Raw genomic sequence first — 21,180 nt, forward strand, 5'->3', positions numbered from 1 at the left:
TTTATCTATCTCTAATTTTGCCGTTATAAGTAAATTTTCTGTATTGTCTTTAGTAAAATTAAAGTAAAATGAATAAAATTCTAACATTAACATTATACTTTCATAGTCAATTCAGTAGTCTCTGGTGAACATTTAATTTTAACATATGAATAACAAAATGAGACCTAGAAAGATTGACAAGATGCCCTAAAAATAGAGTATCTGAATTCCAGAAACCTTATGATGACTGAGAAACAATTTTTTTTTTATAACATAGAAGTAGTTGCTACCATTTACTAAGCTACATCCTAATGCTTCTAGTCTTCTATTCAGCAGAGCAAACGGGCATTAAACATGCAAAAGCACTCGGCACTGCAGGCCCCGAGTCTTCAAGTGATGACACCATGAATGCTCTGCACAAAGCCTGTCTTGCCCCGCGCGACTGAAGAATGGATAAGAAAATGTGTGCATTTCCACACTGGAGTACTACACAGCAGAAAAGTAATAATGACATCTTGAAATTTGCAGGCAAATGGGTGGATCTAGAAATCATAACATTGAGTGAGGTAACCCAGACCCAGAAATATAAATATAACTCATGAGTGGCTTTAGACATAAAGCAAAGAAAAATCAGCCTACAATTCACAACTCCAGAGAACCTAACAAAGAGGACCCTAAGAGAGAGACATACATGGATCTAGTCTACATGGAAAGTAGAAAAAGAAAATATCTCCTGAGTAAATTGGAAGCATGGGGATCATGAGAGAGGGTAGGAGAGGGGAGGAAGAAAGTGGAGTGAAGAAAAATATATAGCTCAATAAAAACAATTTAAAAAAACATGGCTAACAATCAGATTAGAAAATATAATAAAATAAAATAGCCTGTAATTTAAACAAGTTTTTGCTCACAAGAAACTTAACAAGTACATTTGATCACTAGGGGAAGCCAGCCAGAAACTGAATATGAACAAAACTGAGAGCCAGCAGAGTTCAGAAATGATGCATATCCATCTACTGTCCTTTTGTTCTGTATTTCTGTGGTCACATGTACCTAACATGTACATGCTCCAGTCGTTGGACTCAGAATACAAGTACAGCTTACCTGCATGCTAGCTAGTTTAGAAATACAAGCATTTTCTCTACTGTGAAACAGAAACCTAAATGGCCATCCCATTCAAACTTCAGAAAAATATGCCATAAAGAATGCTACCGCATGCCATCTCTCATGAGATGCTTTCTTTGGATGGTTCTGTCCATTGCAGAACAAGTAATATCTTCTTTTAAAAATAAAAATGAAGTAACTGGTAGAGGGAACAGTAGCCAAATGCACATTGAGTTTGACAGTTTTCTCTTCATAATCAAAACATAGGATGTTTACTGAAGTTAGGCAATTTGATAAATAAACTATAAAATACACTACGAAGCAGGCAGCTGTTGATCTAATGCGTATGTCATTCTTTCCTTACTGTATTTTTCTGACCATTTTCGGGTTAGTTCTAGATAATAACTTGGTTTATGAGGCCGGTAATCCAGGTATACTGTGTTAGTGGTTCTCTTGGGGACAGCATTTTCAATCTGAGTTCCTTCATGCCACTCATTGAAAGAGGTGATGGAGATTAAACTGGGGTGCGTCTGGAGTGCAGTGCTTAGACCGACTTCATAATACTTCCCATTGATGCGGTTCCTCGTGTTCTGAGAGTTCCATGGACGAATGTTTGTATCAATGTATCCTGGGCCTACACTGGGGATAAACATCAAGTTGTTCTCATCACAAAATGATTTCAGCTTAGCCCAGTTCTGATGTGATGAGCCATACGTGAAGCCATTAGTGGCAAAATATGTATAAATTCCATCAAAACCACTTTGAAGAATATCATATTTATGCTTTTCTTCTACGAGAAGTGCAATAAACAATCCATCATAAGGAGTACCGCGGACACTCTGAGATCCTGAAGGTGTTAACAGATTGGCCCACATTTTAGGTTTTGTTATATAGGAATCATAGACATAAAACATAGGCAGAGATTGCCCCGTACTTGTCTTGTACCTATAAAAGGCTGGATGGTTTCCGTATCTACAATAAAGAAACATTGAAAAGTGAGAATATGTCACAATAAAATTATACACTGAACTGACAATGATTTGAGAAGCTTGAGCACATTGTTCCCAATCTTCAGTGAGTCAGTTATGGAAGCAAAATAATGCTAATGCAATCATACTTTTAATTTCATACATTATGAGACACTGGTATACTTCAAACAGGAGGTTAATTATATCTCATGCCAAAGTTAACAAATGGTGATTAAAGCTATAAAAGTCTATTATGAACTACACAAATGGAAAAACCTATTTATCTTACCAATGACAGATGTCCATTTGTTGCTGAGAGGATTCTTTGTAAAATGAAACACCTCAGAGAATCTTAACAGTAAAATACTTTATAAGAATGAAAATAATCATAAAATTCTTTTTTAGTTATTCTTGATACAAATGAAGACAGATATGCAAACACTGCTATAAAATTAGCTCACATTTCATCTGAACCTTCCTTTAAAAGACAAAATGTATATTCATAAGATTTTAAAAAAAGAAATGTAAAATGAGCACAAAAGGAAATCATACATAGCTTTTAAGGTATAGAAAAATAGCTAAAGTAGCAACTTTTATCCATGCAAAAAGTAAGCTGTAAGAACTTGAGAATGTTCGTCAGTTTACTTGTGGTAAAATTACCAGAAATGACAGATCATAAGCCAATTCCCATTACCAGATCATAGAGCGTAACTATGAACATTGAAGAAACTCACTTGTCTATAATATACTTGACATTTTTATGCATGTTTTGATCATCTCGATTGCTATACGGCTCTATATGAAAGGTAACCTAAAAACAGGGAAAAAAAATCAATTAAAGAAAGCATTATCTATGAAAGTATATTTTGCATTGTTAATAAGCTGTCAATTCAACAACATTAAAGTGAAAATTTAGTGAGTTGAGTGATTACTAAATAAATCTTGGTAGATAATACTGAATGAGAGTTTTCACGGCTAACCTAAGTGAAGCATCTCATATGCCAGCCTCTGTTATTGTATAAGGTGGCCGCTAACTCGATTTTGAAATAAAGAAGTTGGCATGTGTCTAGTAAGTTGCCAATAGGCCCCAGTTTGTTGGATACAATGTGTGGTAGCTACCTACACATATCAGTTGTACATAATCAAGTTGAACAAGTTATGCCTAATAAACAGGTTGGCTTTGTACACTATCTCTAACTAGTAAGATAAACAGTATAAGGAATAATGTAACTTTAAAAAGATAATCATAAAACGTATTCTTAAATTCACTGAGTTATCCATATCAAGTCTATTTTATTGGTAATCTAATAAAATTATTGTTTTAATCTAATATTTTAAGTGGGATTGCCTGTTTGACAAGACTTTTACAGTACTGCAAGCTTAATTCTTTTGTTAATTATCCAATTAAAGCACAATGCATTTTCATTAGTAAATTTTCACAGAAGTATTTTTAAAGTCAGGTCATTTAGCAAATCAATCATTCTCTACTTATAAGAGCACAATGATGTAAGGTTTTGGCAATAACAAACTCAGGTCAAAACATCCTTACAATCTGCTTTCAAAGCTGCAGGCCATAAATGATCAGCTTCTTCCATCAAGTGTATGTATGTATGTATATATACATTTGCAATATATATATATATATTGCAAATTCAAAGTTATATATTTAGAACTTCTCAACTAATTAATTTTATATTTTTTAATTAATAATGGATTTTTTCACTATTTCTAACTCTTCTTTTCAGAAAAATATTACACTAACAGTAAAATGAATTTTAAATGACAGAATTAGATACATAAAATTAAATTTGTGTGCATGATTTTTAGAGAATGTGAATCATGTAAGAATTCCATTTCACACTTCTAATATTGGCTTTACCCAAACTCTCTGAACCCTGTAGCCAAACCACTTCTTCCTTAATTCCCCCAACCCCTTGACTTCACTGCGTACCACCCTTTATATCATACACAGGTGAGGCATTCCTCCTATATAGCTGGTAATGTCAAATATGTAGTAATTTTCTCTTTCCATAACTTAACTTGTATTTTGGTTTTGTTCTTTAGTAGACTGCAAATTTGCTATATAGCAGACAAAATCTGTTTCTTTCTTTTCAGTTTTGATATGGTTGGCATTGTAGCCCCCATCCTCTACCTTCCACCTAGCATTACAGGTGTGTACAAACATATCTAGCTCCCTTTCCTAATACTGCTCATACGTAGAACAGAATCTGCTGCAGAGTAGACACTGCATGAGTATCTGCAAGCATGAATTAATGATTTCAATATATACTAAACAATAGTCAAATTAAACTCTAGGTGGTCTACTTACATACCATTTAGGTAAGATTTGCCAAGTTCTCACTGTGAATATATACTTCTCATTTGAGAAACATAACTGATTAAAAGCCATTATTATTAGATAAATGATTTACGCAAAGGTTAAAGAACTTGTTACTTCATAATAAAATGTTAAATTTATTGAAATACAAAGTATTCAACAACTGGGGTGGTTTTTTTCCCTTATACTCCTCGGGGAAAGAACTGATTACTCCAACTAATTTTATGTTGTTAGGTCTTTGGTTTCCTTGGGATCTGATGTGATGATGTTGTATAACAAACACAATTTTTAACTTTCAATTTTATTTGATGCACATAAACTTTATTTATTACTGTGATGGATTTGTTCTAGACTGTGGATCAAGTTTAAATAAGTTCCACAGTTTTAGTCATTTGGATTCTAGGGAAGAGTGGAGTTTCTTCTCATACTAAAACAAACAGAAGTACAACCATGAAGCATGTGGCATGCATCATATTTTCTGACAATTCATTAGCCCAAGCAGGCCAGGCAGAAAACCTATCATCTACTGGACAGGAAATATTCACACTTTCTAAGAAGGACAAAGGAACAGGCCTGTGCTCAACAGTGGCAGTGTCTACCAATCAGCTCCTCAACATCTATAATGGCTGTTTCAATGGTTGTTTTCTCAGGATGTTACATAGATATGACATAGTAAGCTGAAAGCATCCAGCTGTGATCCTTATAACTATGGCTTCAGTGCCCTCTGGAATTACAGTTACAAGGCTTCAAGGGTCTGCTCCAAAGAATAATACAAGCATACACAAAAAATTACCTTTGAAAAAACTAGTCACCATTTAGATTTAGATTTTACTGATTTATATTTGAGAAAACTGTCAACATGTGCAAACTTATGCAAAAGAAGTCACTAATTCCTCAAACATGTTTTATTAACTGTGTTTCTTCAATTATAATTAAGAACATGACTTTTAGTTTAAAATAATCAAAACTGCAGATACAAAGTATTTAGTGACTAAAGCTATTATGTAATCAAACTAATAGACTATAACAAAAGCTTAACTGTAAGGCAAAGCCATTACCTAGAACCTCTATTTCTAAACAAGTAATAACAAAAGTGAAACTAAACACTTTTTAAATTCCAAACAGAGAGAACTGTAAAATCAACCCAACCAAAAATAAATAAACAGAAATGTATTTGTAGAAGTTAATGTCACATTAATATAGTATAATTATTAAACAATTTTCAAAATAAATCTGGTAATTTGAAGAGCTACTGAGGGCAAACAATCTGTATTCAGCTTTGGGGAAACATGAATATTTGCAAGAAAAAAATGGAGAACAGCATTTTATCAAATTTTGTATCTTCTGGTCATTAAATATTAAATCTAAAGAACAGAGAGAACAAGTATGTTGCTAATGTTAGAGAGACAATGATCGGCCAAGGTCTTCATTAATTTCCTCTTCCACATAAGAGCTTTCAGTAGAATTAAAAGCAGTCTATTTTCATGTATAATGACATTCTAACTACTTAATCTTTAAAAACCTCAGGAAACAAAATGTCCACTTTCATTACCGTCCACAATAGCACTGGGGCACAGATTGGACAGATCAGGGGCCTTGGATTTTTTTTTGAGAAAAAAATAAACCAATGACTTAATCAACCTCAGTGGCAGTTCCAGACTTGAAGATGTGACTACTGCAGATTCCAAATGCCGATGAGCATTCACTGAATGGCACTGTGGAGCATGTCATATGGTAGCTCCTGTCAGTTCATTTGAGAGATACGATCAAGACTTTCTTTAGGGCTACGGAAATATTTAAGTTAGCTTTATGTATTTTTTTTTAAAAAAAAAAAGCCACACTGTAATACAAACTACAAAAGAAAATCCTTCCTCCCCCTAATTTAGATCCATAAAAGAAAAGAGAAAAGATAAATTTCCAGAAGCAAAGACAGAAAGAATTTTTTTTTAAAGTCAGACTAACAGACTGCATAACACAGGTGGTGGGAAATCTCTGCCTCTGCCCTAAGATGTCACATAGTATGTGGAGCAAGAGGGAGAAGGTACAAGCAATTAAATATATTGCTAGGAAGCATAGAAAACAGTACATACCCATGTCTCCAAACTCCAACCCCAAGAGAGGAGACCCAGAGAACCTCAGAACCCCTCATGGGAGTTCATCTGATCTAAAACTCTGTGGAATAAACAAAGTCATATTAAGACCATTGACACAGGCAGGCTGAGCCTCAACAGGAAGAAAACTGTTAGCTGCAAAGTGACACAGGAACAGGGTGGTACAGGCGACACTGAAATCTAGGCAAGGTTAGTGAGATCACCAATTACACTGGGAAAAAGGAAACTGGCCTAGGCAACAACACCCCACCCATGTCAAGGGTCAAAATCATCTAAGGAAGGGTGAATTTTGCTTCTGAAACCAGGCAGAAATTCAACCCCACAGGTAAACTTATGAATCGCTATTGAGACTCTGCATAGTCAGATCTGAACTGCACAGAAAGGTAAACACCTCTCTCAGCAGCAACGATAATTTAATAAGACTTCTCAGGCAGAAGAGAGCTTTTCCTGATGTTCTAATCATGGAAGAAATTTAAACTGGTATTTTTATTTAATTTTAATTATTTTTAAATCTTCATTCTCGCATAAGTATTTGTTTTTATTTCTTATATTGCTCTATTACATTTAACACTATTTCCATTGTATCCTCTCAAGTATTCTGTCTAACTTTCAGCCCACATACTTTCTCCCTTATTTCTACTTCATGTCATCTTGTTCTTTTTCCCAGCCCCTCCTCTACACACTCCTAAATGCAATTTTCTAACGTCAACAATCTTTAGGGTCTAATTTCCCTAACACTTTCCCAATTCTTCTCTTCTATTTACTATTTTATATGACACTCAATTTACTCTCTTTCCATACCTACAGTTAGTAGGTGATTTACCAGCAAATATTATCTTCTTTCTTTATTTCTTAGTAATCCTTAGATTTAAGGGAGATAGCTGTTTTTAACTATTACTGAGTTTTCATAGTAGGTCTTCCCATCAGTGGCGTTCTCCTCAAATACTCTATTGGAGTTGAGCTGGATATTATACTTGATGCCCCCCTGAGGAAGTGTCTAAGTATAGACTTATCCATGTATAAGTCTAATACATGGATAGAAGGTGAAGACATATTAACCCTGCCTCAAGTGAATAGTGGTATATTATTTGTGCTTTAATAAACAAAGCTTGTCTAAAGATCGATGCAAAGCAGCTACACTACTCAGCCATACAAGCCAGGCAGTGATTGCACACACCTTTAATCCCATACTAGTTAGTCATTGAGGCAGGGTGGTGGTGGTGCACACTTTTAATCCCAGCCCTAGAGAGGGATATAAAACAGGAGGAGACAGGTTTCAGTCTCAGTCTCAATCTGAGGATTCATGGAGGCAGGATCACCCATTTTCGGTCTGAGGTAATGTAAGAGCCAATGGCTGGCTGCTCTGGTTTTCTGATCTTCAGGTTAAACCCCAATATTTGTCTCTGGGTTTATATTATCCGTGTTACACAAACTAGTCCCATGAGAAAACTGCCAAAAGAATTTCTAATTTCAACACAAGAAAAAAAGGACATATAATAAAAATCCACAATGACCTAATCTTAGACATGCAAATATTAACAAAGAAATAATGATCACGAAAGTAAAGAAAATAGGACTCCTTCCAAAATTACCAATTCCACAGTAATAAGTTTTCCAAAAAAGGTATCCAGAATGAAATACCAGACAAAGAATTCAAGAGGATGATACAAAAGAAGATTGAGCAAATTCTAAAAGGACATGAATTCCCTATGGTAGGATACCTTGCTTAGCTTTAATACAAGGTGGCAGGGGCTTGGTCCTGACTCAACTTGATATACAGGACTTTGTTGACACCTTAAGGAAGGCCTTACCTCCTCTAAGTTGTGGATGGGGATAGGATAGGGAAAAGCAGGGAGGTGGGAGGAAAGGAGAGAGGGGGAACTGAGGCTAGTATATAAAATAAAAAAAAATTAAATAAAAAAGAATATTAGCACCTAGATAAAAAGGCAATCAATGAATGATATGAAACAAATTTAATACGTATTAATAAATACTTAAAGAATCAAATGAAAATCTGGGAAAAGCTAACTGAAAAATTCAGAGTTAAACTGTTGAACCTGGAAATGTTGACCTTGTGGCTCCTTCACACTGAGTGTTCATGGACTAGAAGGTACTCTACACACTACCAGAGAAGAAAGCTAAAAACTAACCCAGATACAAATCTATGATCTACAATGGTGACCACCTGCAAGATACACTAATGTAATAGTGACATAAGCATTGTAGAAGTAACCATCTCATCTCATTTGAGGTCCACTCCAAGAGTTGGTAGCCATGCATGGCCCTGCTCGGTAGCCCAGAGCATGAGACTGGATAGGCCATAGGTCTAGAGAAAAACCACAGACTAATGCTGTGCTCTATGGAGTATAGTAGTATAGTAACAAAATGATTTCTAACAAGATTTTGCTACATCCACAGATCAGTGTCTCAGACATCATCAAAGAAGTTTCCTTTGGTAGTAGATGGAAATATACAGAAACCCATAACTTGATAATGTACAAAGAGTAAAAAATTTAGAACACTCAGTACTAAATGGGATATTTATCAAACACCTCCTCTCAGAGATCATAAAAAAAGATGAAAGACTGTAAGAACCAGAAAGGATGAATGACTCCAAGGAAACATTTCTAGACATACTAGGGTGTACATATGAATTCACAGAAATAGGGAAATCACTCACTGTTCCTGCACAGGTTTAAGTAGACTGGGTCCCAGTGCTGAGTGGTGTAAGTGGATGTGAGTTATGTGAGTTCCTATACCTTTCCATGAAGTTATCTGCAAAGGAAAAAAGTATATCTCACTGGGTATATTGACCCAGTTGGCCCCTTGCCGTGCAGTAGATGGCTAATACAAAACAAACTCAAAGCTTTTATAGACTTTACATCTCATGCTGTTCTATGTGGGCAATATTTGTCTTATTGGTCATCTGTGTGCATATTATGGTTTCTGTTTGTGTGTTTATGTATGTATGCAAGTTTCTTGGTTTTGTTTATTAGTTTTTCTTTTGTGTTTATTTTTAAAAAGAGAAAGGACATGAAGTTGGGAAGGTGAGTAGAATATGGGAGGAGTGGAGAGGAAAAAGCATGGTCAGAATATTTTGTATGAAAAAAATTTTTCATACAAAAAATATAAAAAATTTAAAAAATATCCTTTAAAGATATCGTATAACCCAAAAAGCCTAAAATATTTTATATTTGGTTCATTTTAGAAAATATTTGTCCAACTATTATGTAGATTTTTAACATAAAAATAAAACACAAGAAATAACAAAACAAAACAAAAAAAACAAATTAGTGGAAACCCTTACCAATGAACAGATCAAAGAAAACACAGAAGACCAAGGCTTGAAGAGAACATAAACAAGAACATTTATGCATCAATAAAGATAAAACAAGAAGAAATTATAAGCAAAGCAAGTGAGATACATAAGATATAATTGAGACACATAGGACATAATTAAGTGAGACACATAGGATATAATTAAAAGATCAATTTACAAATCAAGGACATAGACAAAAGTGAAAAATACTAAAAGTTGTGCTCCATAAAACAAAAATGTCAAATTTCCTAAATCTAGGAAGAGATGCAGACATTTCACAATTCAAACAGAAAAGACTAGGAAAGAATATGTCACTTAATATTAACCAATATATAGATCAAAGAAGGAGTATGGAAATGACATACAGAAGACTTTAGGGCATACTTCCAAACATATGTTCCAATATTTTGTGTAATTCTGAAGTAATGGATACATTTCTAGGAACATATGTCCTCCTAAAATTAAAACAAGAAGATCATTAACATAGCTACATACATAATAAGTTTGAAGGAATACCTAAAAATTTTCCAATTAATCTTTCTTGAAATGCCCAACCCCAGATGTATTCATGGCTGAAAACTATCGGACTTTACAGATCTAGCCCTAATCTTTCTCAAATTATTCTATAAGATAGAAAGGGAAAAAAATGTGACAAAGCCCATTTTATGAATCCAGTATTACATGGACATTCAAGCCAAATAAAGACACAAGAGAAAAAATATAAAAGTCAATTTTCTGTTGAATATGAATGCAAATATTCTCAATAAAATATGATAAACCAAATTCTACAACATACTCAAAAGATCACTCTCATGATGAAGTTGACTTCATTCCAAGAAGGGAAGGATGGTTCAAACCATGCAAATCAACAAAGGTAAGAAATTACATAACTAGGTTCAAGGATAGAAATAAATAAATATAGAAAAAGCACAACATTTTTTCATGACACAGGTAAATAAGAAAAAGAATCCCTTAAACCCTAAGAAGAAAAGGTACCCACTTTGACATAATATGGCATATTTATACTCAACAACACACTAAATAGAAAAGATTCAAAGCATCACCATAAAAGGGTGTCAATCCTTTTTTTCCATGCTGAAGTCAATAGAAAACTTTAACTCTTAGTTATAGAAATAAGATAAAAGAGAGATATAAAAGATACAAAAGATTTATACTATTTGAAGAGAAACTAGAGCTGGGCAGTGGTGTAACAAGCCTTTAATCCCAGCACTCCGGAAGCAGAGGCAGGGAGATCTTTATGAGTTCACAGTCAGTCCTGTCTATGGAGTGAGTAAGGTTTAGGACAGCCAAGGTTACACAAAGAAGTCTATATTGACAAATAAAACAAAGCAAGACAGAGAGACATAAACAACTGAGAATTAATTTTTAAAAATGTTGAACTATTGACTATATTCTTCCACTCTTCCTTATTCTCCACCCCAAAACTTGACTATACCATTTTACTGATGAAGACACCACAAACCTCAGTTGTAGAATATAGAGAAATCATGTTGGTACTAATCTGGAATGTTTGTCCTTACGAGAGAGCTTTAATAGTGCTGAGAGTTGCTATGCACAATACTGGCTGACACAAGAATCTCACCCCACTATAGACCCTGTGAGATACAATAACCAGCCTGAAGACACATAACCACTGGTGAAACAGTAGCATAAATGTCATGAAAGGAACAACTACCTTTCAAGGCCCACATTTAATTTAAGATTAAACTTCTACCTAGAACGTTTATGTAGCCAAGAACCTAAGGCTAAATAGATTATAGGTCCTAGAGGAGAACTTACTACTATTATTCTGCTAAATAGACATGGTATTAAGCTAAACTCCTAGTGATTTACGTTATACCCATAGATAGTTCATCGCTCTACCCACAGAGAGACTTGTTTCTGCAGTACATAGTGACCCAAACTCCAGTGGAAGGCCAAACATCCAAGAATATATGGACAGCACAAACTGGACTTGATGAGAGAGAGAGAGAGAGAGAGAGAGAGAGAGAGAGAGAGAGAGAGAGAGAGAGAGAGAGAGAGGAGAGAGAGAAAAACAGAGAGAAAAAGAGAAAGAGAGGGCAGGTAAGAGGGGGTGGATCTGACAGGAGATATTGTGACTATGAACAAAAAGCACCTGTACAAATTTCTCAAATAATTGAAAATTTCAAAAATAAAAAATATTTGGACAGGAATTTATTTTCTAACCACTTTTAAAAGATGTAAAGTTATATAGTTAAACATAGTCACTTTTGACTTTTAGAGCATATTCAGACATAAACTTCACTAATTTCTAATAGTCTGTTTACAAAGGAATCTGTAAAACCTTTCTCTTCCTAATAAACACAGATAAATGGGTGCATGTGTTTAATCATAGCACCTGAGAGGCAGAGATAGGAGGATTACTGTGAGTTCAACATCAATCTGGTCTACATAACAAACTCCAAGACACTCAGAGCTACATAATGAGTCCCTGTTTAAAAGAAGATACAAAATGTAATAGATGAATATAACACATGGTTAGAAAAAAAAAACAGCAAGGGGTATCGTATAATTGGATAAAAATTACAATTTCAATTATTAAAACAAACATTTTTTAGAATACTTCTGCTGAATAAAACAAACTTCTATGAAGTAATATTTTAAAACATTTCTACATGTATAAAATTTTAATTAAAATGAGTAATTAACATATTGCTAGCAAGAGGTAACAATGATAAAAATAGTTTGAAAACAAATTAAATACCTTCAGATTATATTTATGAGCTTTATCCATAATCATTGGTACCAAGTGATCAGTAGCTTCTCCATTGTCATCACTCGAATCAGGTGGGTACCAAGAAAGGGCCAGGACTCCTAATAGTAAAGCATAACGGAGAATGAAAAGCAACGAGAGTGATCGCCATATGAGTTCCAAGTACATTCAAAGGGTATTACAGCAATTTGGTTACTTTACCCAATATTTATGAACTATTTTAAGCAACCGATATATTTTCAAATTAACATACTACACATTTTAGAATAAGTCTCTCAGCAAGAAAGCACATAGTCCTTCTAAACTGTCTCCTACAGACCACAACCCTCTCCTCCAGTTATTCACATTCACATACTATTTGCAGTATTTACTATTTTTGATGGCTAGTACCATCATATTATTGTTAACTAACGACCACAGTTTTTACTAATGTCAAGCAGTCCTGTGGAGTCTAACAAAACTGTAAGTTCATAAGCTAACCATTATGGTACCAGACAGACTGAATTACTATAAACATTAGGTCCCCACCTATGTAGCCCTCCTCCCTGTTTACACCCAGCAGTAACTGATGTTTCACCCTCTATAATTCTGCCTTTGCCAGAATGTCATAGAGCTGAAATCATAAAGTATGGACCCATTTGCTTGGCGACTTATATTGTAGGTCTTTCATGATGTCTCGTGACTCAGTCACAGTTTTCTACTGCTGCTATCCATCGTGTGGATGTTTAATGTTCGTATTAAAGGATATGCTAGTTGCTTTTAAATTTTGGCAACTATGAATAAAACTTCTATAAGCACCCATATGCTAGGGTTTTTATTTTTAAACACATAAATATAATTTAACTAAGGATTTAATACAAGCAAACTGATTGGAGTTGTTCCCCATAGTACTCACTTATTTCTGTACTAAGAAATTACACTTTAGGTATTAGAAACACCAGCCTTCAGAGAAATCATTGACTACAGTTAACATATTTAAGACAAACACTTCAAACCTCCAAATATAAATAGAGAAATGCAGGACAGTAGAGACAGACAGCATGGGTATCTCAACTAATCAATTTTTTTTTCTACAAAAGGAATTATCTTATATAAAGGAAAGCTTGTAGAATTAAGAAATCAAAGCAGCCAAAATTCTACCATGGAGAGGGGCAGGGCTAGTCCAGTGTCACCATTGGCTGAGGAACTACTGACAATCTGAAGGTTGTTAGTGGAGCAAAAATCCATTTTCTGCAGGGATGTGGTCACTAAGAGGTGACCCATGTTTCAGGAAATGGCCTTATCATGCACATATAAGCTGCGCTAACTGGACTCAGTAGGTTTATAAAAAGAGCACCTAAGTTTGAAAATGAAAAGTGATGGTGGCTGGGGGCTAGGGGAAGAATTGGAGGGGAGAGAATGGGGACTAGATTTGATTAATACTTATTAAATGCATGGATGAAATTCTTAAACAGTAAAGAGTAAGAAGCTTCAGGAGACCTAGATTTTAACACTGAATTTTCTCATAGTTCTAATACGTTAGAGAAGAATTCTAGCTGGAGGAACAAAGGGGCCCTTTCATTAAAGCTAATGGAGGAAAAGGCTATCTTTGTCTGCTATCCATGGACAGCTAAAAAGCAAAACATTGAACAGAACAAAGAACTAATAGTGGATAGGGATCCAGGGATGTTATGGCTATTGGAGAGGGGAGTTGCACCTAGATAATGATGCTGGTGAGAACCAAAGTTGGAAGAAAACTGATCAACATACAGCCCAGGAAACAAACTTCTTTCTCAGAAAAAGCAATGAAAATAAACACACATAAGGGAAGCAACCCACATCAAAAAGCCACAATGCACACAAAAATTATAAAAAATGAATTCTTCCACATTCAAACCATGATTCTATTTCTAATAATTTCTAACAGCTATTGATTTAATAGCATAGAACCATCAAGCCTGGGCAAGAAGAAATGCCATGACAACAAAGACCTACTCAATAATAAAAAGGTACTGGCCTAGCCTAGTGACTAGGCTAGTAATGATGGTGATCCCGGAAGTCAGTCTCCTGTAGGAGTGAAGCAGCTCTAGGAAGCAGCAGCCTGCAGCCTGCCTTCCAGTGCTCACAAGTCTCTGCTGCACTTTCTGCAGATACTTAAGTGAGTCAGCATCAGCATTCTTAACAGCAAAGACAAAGCAGTCACTCAGGAAGCTATCTTCTTCTTGAGCTCAAAAGTATGTTTCAGAGAATAATGAATAAAATACAAGCAAACACAATAAAGAAATCTAAGGGAAAAAAGCATCAAGTTTTATTAATGGAACTCCAAAGACAACAGATCTGGCTATGTAGAACCCTCAGATGCTGGCTCTAGAGACTCTACATTTCTCAGACTCCAGATAATATACTGTCATGGCTAAGAGTTTATGACTAAAGGTATGTACTCTGAAATCATACAAAGAAAAGAAAAAGATGAGGGGTATGGGTGACATAAGAATAACTGATCACTTTTCACCAGTTAAGTTAAATGTTTACACTGCAATGCTATAGAGATATTAAAAATACATAAGAATGACTACATGTACTAGGCCAAAAGAGACTGCAAGATTGAAAAACTCACATTAGTGTCAGATAAGGCATATAAAAGATGAAGAAAAGACCATAAACAGGACAAGTGGAAATGCAAAATGGAACATTTAAAACCTCATTACATTAAATAAAAATGAAACTGACACAGAAATTGAAAAGGAGTAGTCAAAGAAATAAAGCCACACTGTATGCTACAGAAAGGAAGAATAGTTGAAATGTCCAACACATAACTACAGGAGCAAACACCCTCAATCATAAAATGAGATATTATTACTAGTAACAATGACTAAAACTGCTATCTTTAACAACAGGTGAATCACAAAATTCTGTGCAATGCAAATCATAACAAGCAAACAGGGGAGCTAAATACATTTTGCTGTCATTAGATGTCAGGAGCCGTTTTTCCTCCTAAAAATCATTACAGGAACCATTGCCCTGGGGAGTCTGCAGAGAACCCCACACCCATAATTATGTTAAGAATCTTTCTACTGACAAAACCTGCCCCACACCCAATTAAGCTGTTAATGGAGAGCTATCTGTTAGTGGAACCGCCTCACCTTCCAGCTATCCAGGGAACTAGGCGTGTCAACTCCTGACTTCTAGGCGACCTGACCGAACTTAACCTCCTGGCCTGACCTGGACCACGGGACAAGAGTCCAGGCCCCTGTGCCCCCCCCCATTCCTTACCCTATATAAACTGTAACCCGTCCCTAATAAATGGAGGCTGTGACAAACTTAGCATGGCCTCCTCCTTCTTTCCTAGCCCATTTATCTTCCAGATAGCACCCCTCCGTGACCCTGGAGTAACTGAATGCAGGGTGGGTTACAAACCCCTAGACTGAGTAAGCCACCCAACGCAATCGACAATTAGAAAGGAAACAATCATAACTTCATAGTGACAGAAATCAGATACAGTTGCCTGAATGGGGTCAGGATCAGCAGTAAAGAGGGCAACAGTGATCCCAATGTTAGCTAGGCAGAGAGAAAGGCCCCACTGCACTCAACTCATGACCCTTTTCCTTCAGCTTCTCCCCTCCCCCAATAAAAAAGTACAGCTTAATTCAGGGATATGAATTAAGATCGTAATTAATAAAAGTATAAAAACTGATAAGTAATTTATTTGCCCACCCACATTATTTATATATGTAAATAAAATAAACTAATTACCAACCAATCAAGGCTGAGCTCATTTGTCTCATGTGAGTTTCTATGACAGAAGGGTCCCGAGAGCTGTAACTTCCTAACTCAGGATAAAAGTTGGAGCCAATGTCATCTGGTGGAGTATGTCTCCCTTGTGGATAGTTCTTAGCTATTCTAGGGTCCCAATGCTCCAGGACAGGATGATTCCAGTGTATGTATTTGCCATCAAATTGTGGATTTCCATACCAACTGTAATAAAATACGTGTAAAAAATAATTCAGAGGAGGCAGTTCTTCCAGGGTTGCCTCAGAGGCTTTGGGTGGCCTCACAGGAATGTCAGCAGCTTTTGGGTTCTTCGTATTTCTTTCCATGTTGATTCTATCACTCTTTTGGAAGTCAGCTTTGTTTCCCAAGGGGGCGTTTGGTAGATGAAGTTCTGGAAGAAGGTCAAGCCCAAAAGGAGTTCCAAAGGATGCTGTATTTGGCCTCAGCATCTTTAAGCCCATCATCAGAGAGAAAATAAATAGAATAAAAAGTGACAAAATGATGCAAGTCTTTCTTCGAAATTTTGCCATGATGACATTCTTTAAGTTCCAAAACTGTGAATGGTTTGCTGCAATTCATTTTTAAAAAGATGATTAGTAAATAATATTAATGTTTTCTACAGTACATAAAATGGAAACTAAAATCCATTGACTACATTAAAAAATAAAATATAATAAACCACCAAATACTGTTAAAAAGACATGCATGCACACACGCATGCCCACAAACACTCACACATACACAAGAGATACTGATTTAGAAATAGCCCTATATATACACCAGTAACATTTAGTCAGGTGAACTCAGGAATCTGTTTAATAAAATAAAATATATTTTTATCATGTGAATAAATTTTGTGTATACAGAATATACAAAGCCAATAATTCATATATAAGGACTAAATTTTAAAATGGTAGTTAATGGGAAACAATTGTCCGTATCTCCGAGCCTTTTCAGTAAAAACATAAAAACAATGAGAGTTTTAAACAGGGTCTTAAAATTGTTGACTTAGGCTGGTGAAATACACTAGTCAAGGTATGTAACAGAAACACAATGAAGTTTGGAATTTGAAAAATATATTAATGATGGGACCTTAGATAACTCACTGAGACTCTTTATCAAGTTTTATCATTTTGTTTTTTGATATAATTTCTTTTATGGACAATGCAAGGTAATGTTGGCAAAAAAAAAAAACAAGTGTTTAATTACTGATTATTACTTAAGATTTGAAGTAAATGAGGAAAGAAACATAAAAAGAACATTAAAGATTTGTGTGTGTAATTTCTCGTTCCTTTATTAGATAGATCCATCAATGCATAACCAAAATTTGCATTTATGGACACTGCCTTTGTATCTCTGCCCCCATACTTCTTGCCTATAAATATAATTCCTTAAGCTGTACCTTTATTTTTTGTATTACAGATTTTATTCATTTCAAATGACTATTATATCATCACAAAACCAATTCTATCTTTAGCAATCAACCACGAAGGGTATCCCAATCTTCTTATCAAGTAGGCTCTGTTTCAACATAAATGAAAATAATAATAATTAATAATAAAAACCAACCCAGCATATGGAAGTGAGCATGTCGTTCAGGCGTTAGAACATATGCCTTGCAATGAACAATTCCTTGGGTTCTAGGTTTGACCCTTAACCCTGCAGAATACAAACAATAAAGTGTGGTCTTTATTATCTCTAAAATAATATTCAAGGTGCAAGACAAAGCAGAACCCTGCCTCCTCTTCCCGATTCTTCTCCTAAAGACTCCTGAGTAGAAAGCTCTACTGAGGCAGCAGTGTTTTCCTTTAATGCTGGCATTTCTAACACTGTACACTGTGTAAACTATATGTGTTCAAGTTTTCTGTACCATAGAAATGGAGGTTATTTGTACTCTAGTAGATCCCATCAAATATTATCATCACTGATCACTATTAAGCTTACTTTTTGGCCCTCCTGTTTCTGACACTGTCATGTGTTTGGGCAGTATGTCTATAACATAATAATAGTTTATAATAAGCAATACTATACAAGAAAATTCATGAAAAGCCAATAGTTTTAAAGTCCATCTAAACAAAGTACTGTCTTAATATCTGTGCCAACACAAAGCCCCTGGATTCTGAAACAAACACTAACAGTGCTTGAACACTTCCAAAACACTGCTCTCGCAAGAGACAGGCAAAGGAACTACTCACCTGGTTTTAACTAAAGAAAGGTTTCAGAAGTTCCTTGTGAGAAAAACAAAAAAGCCTCTACAAGTCAACTGCAGGTGTAGAGGTTCTCAAAAGCAGGAAGCTCAAGGTACTGGCCAGTGACAACTTGTCCTCATCAAAGGGAAGTTTACATGTCCCAGAGTTCCACAACTGGTTCTCCTGAAACCATGTTATTTTTATGTTTGGTGCTTTTAATATTTTAAAATGATAATGTGCAAGTCTAGTGATTTCCAATAAAAAAGTATTCTATACTTAAACCGCTAAGAGATCTAAACGATTACTTTAAAAGTGTCTGCTCATATTAGTAACTCAGAAATGCCAGTTTCCCTTTTAAAATAATCAACTTATAAAGATTCCTCCTGCTTATTCTTCTGTGTTCATATTACGTTCTTCTAATTTTATGCTAGAAGTGCCTAGAGACAGACCAAACTAGTACTATGAAGCACACAACGCATCTGAAACTTTTGGAGTCTTGCCCAGGGTCAGATTTACTGCAAACTTCCTTCATAAGTCCAGTCAGGCTTCCCTTCTGATCCTCACAACCATCTATGAAGCAGAACTTCATGTTACCGGCGATGGAACTAAGCAAATGAGGTTTTCCAAGCTTTTGAGCCAACTGGCAAACAGCCAAGTAACCTGCCACTAAGCACCTAGCAAGGGCAAAACATGGGCTCCTGCAACGTGGGCTCCTGCCTCTGGCCTAGGTGGCCTCAAGTATAGAAGACTTTACTACAATGATTTTTGTGCCTCGGAAGCTGACAGACGAAATAATCAATGGCTTCCTTTCTGAACTGCGGTCCACACTTAATGAGAAGGCAGCTCGTGATCACATACTAGTTACTATGGAGTAAGAGTCTCACTCAGCTTTCAGACTACAAGCCGTAAAATTGAGGTTTTCCTGGCTTACAAACCGCTCTTAGAGTGCAAGAAAGTACTGCATAAAGCGATTCAAAACTTACATTAAATTTGCATTTTTCTTCAAAAATGCCACCTACAGAGTAGCGTCCTGTCTCATTTCTTATTTGTCTTTCTAAGCTCGTACAAACAGATCCACACGAGTTTTAGGACTTCTCCATCTTCCCCTCTATTATCCGTAAGTCCTTGACACAAGAAAACCAAAGTTTTAACCGCTTGTACCCTCAACTTGTTCCTCCGCAAATGGAAAAGAAACCGGGCACCCTCCTCCAGCGAGGGGAAGTCTACAGTACCGAGCCAAGCGTGTTAAAGGGGAACAAAGACCTTGGAGGGCAGACTTGTCCAGGCCGCCTTTGGGGCTCCAGCCTAGGCTGGGACACGGGCGCCGCGACCGCCCGGGCCCTCCAGACGCACTCGAAAGTTTGGGGCTCTAGGAGGAGGGCTGGGGAACCGCCTCGGGGCAAACTTGCAGCTTGTGGGGTGCCGGGCAGCCCGCCCAGGCCGGGCTCCAAGGCCCTGCCGGCATTGACCTAGCGGGAAGCCGGCATCCGGGCCGAGCGGGATTAGATTCCAAGGCGCCCGGGACGAAGGGTCAAAGGGCGCAGCGGGTAGGAGGCCTACGATTGGCTGGCGGGCAAACGCGCAGGCGCTAGCTGTGGAGTCGGTGTGGGCCGTGGCTTAGGTGTCCCGCAGCTACTCACCTGGGGTTGGGGCCTGCCACCAGCGGGGACCCGCCGACCGGACCGAGGGAAGGAGTCCTGAGTTCTGCCAGGGAAGACTGCAGCGGCCACCGCCACCGCCTCCGCCTCGTCCCGACTCCCAGAGGGCAGCGCGGGGCGCGGCTCGGGGGCGGGGCTCCGAGGGGCGGGGCTCCGAGGGGCGGGGCTCCGAGGGGCGGGGCTCCGAGGGGCGGGGCTTAGAGCCTCCCAGCCTGTCCTGGAGGCGTGATGGAAGGCTAGATTCCCATTAAGATCTCTGACATTATTTAGCCTTTAAGAGGCGGCGGTGGGGAAGAGACAGAAATCTTTAATAAATAAATAAATAAAAATTAAAAAAAAAAAAGACTAAGCAGTGACACTGGTCAAGTCTCGTCATGTTGCTTGTTATTTATATTTCATTAGATGTTTCCAAAATTTTAAAGCTAAAAATGTGTTTTAGTTTATAAATGAGCAAACCAGAAGTAGACAGACAAAGATAGGTGGAAATTACAGGTCTACTAGGAATCGCACGTGTCCAAAGACAATAAAAATAGAGAATAAGTCAGGTGCAAGAAAAGAAAAGAACTTTTGTAGCAGAGGCTACAGCTGGGATTTGCATCTTACATCAGCCTCAGACACCAAGAGGATTTTGTGTTTTGTTTTGTTTTGCTTTCATGGTAACCAGGAAACCTTGACTCAAAGACTGAAACTTGCAGGTGTGAGTATGTGAACAGTATTGTTAAGTCTCTTTTAAAAAGCTGTTGGTTTTTAAAGATATATGAAATAATTTAAAGAATAATAATTAAAAATATGCCCCAGTGCTTATTCCAAAAGCTTAAAACCAAAATTCTTGTTTTCCTATCGCTATTAGGCAGCATTTTGCTTTTTATTTTCTTTTTCTTCTGAAAATAGGTCTTCTAAAAAATCCATGGTTTTGCATGTTGTATAAGTGAAATTGCTCTGAGTTTCTATGCTAACATGTTTTGATACAGGTTTATGTTTTGAAATTCCTACACATACGAATCATATTGCA

At 36.6% G+C, this 21,180-nt stretch overlaps 1 protein-coding gene and 1 long non-coding RNA gene across 4 annotated transcripts in view; one reads left to right on the forward strand and one right to left on the reverse strand.

Annotated features, from left to right (window-relative positions):
• The window catches only part of LOC126503354 (uncharacterized), a 781,756-nt gene that overhangs the window by 515,757 nt on the left and 244,819 nt on the right, over window positions 1-21,180 (forward strand). The gene's annotated exons all lie outside the window — the stretch shown is intronic.
• Manea (mannosidase endo-alpha) lies at window positions 1,388-20,281 on the reverse strand. Of its 2 annotated transcripts, XM_050144956.1 has the most exons (6): window positions 20,151-20,264; window positions 18,517-18,693; window positions 16,308-16,889; window positions 12,563-12,672; window positions 2,783-2,859; window positions 1,388-2,052 (listed from the first exon to the last, which is right to left on the reverse strand). In XM_050144956.1, exons 3-6 carry the CDS (start codon window positions 16,849-16,851, stop codon window positions 1,395-1,397), a joined length of 1,389 nt encoding a protein of 462 aa, XP_050000913.1. In that variant the 5' UTR covers window positions 16,852-16,889; window positions 18,517-18,693; window positions 20,151-20,264; the 3' UTR covers window positions 1,388-1,394. The 2 variants fall into 2 exon arrangements, with proteins under 2 accessions (XP_050000913.1, XP_050000912.1); XM_050144955.1 differs by lacking the exon at window positions 18,517-18,693 and having other exon boundaries at window positions 20,151-20,281.

The sequence above is a fragment of the Alexandromys fortis genome, unplaced genomic scaffold, assembly GCF_014885135.2.
Source record: "Alexandromys fortis isolate MF-2015 unplaced genomic scaffold, M_Fortis_MF-2015_v1.1 scaffold_2_1_26212458, whole genome shotgun sequence".
NCBI lineage: Eukaryota > Metazoa > Chordata > Mammalia > Rodentia > Cricetidae > Alexandromys > Alexandromys fortis.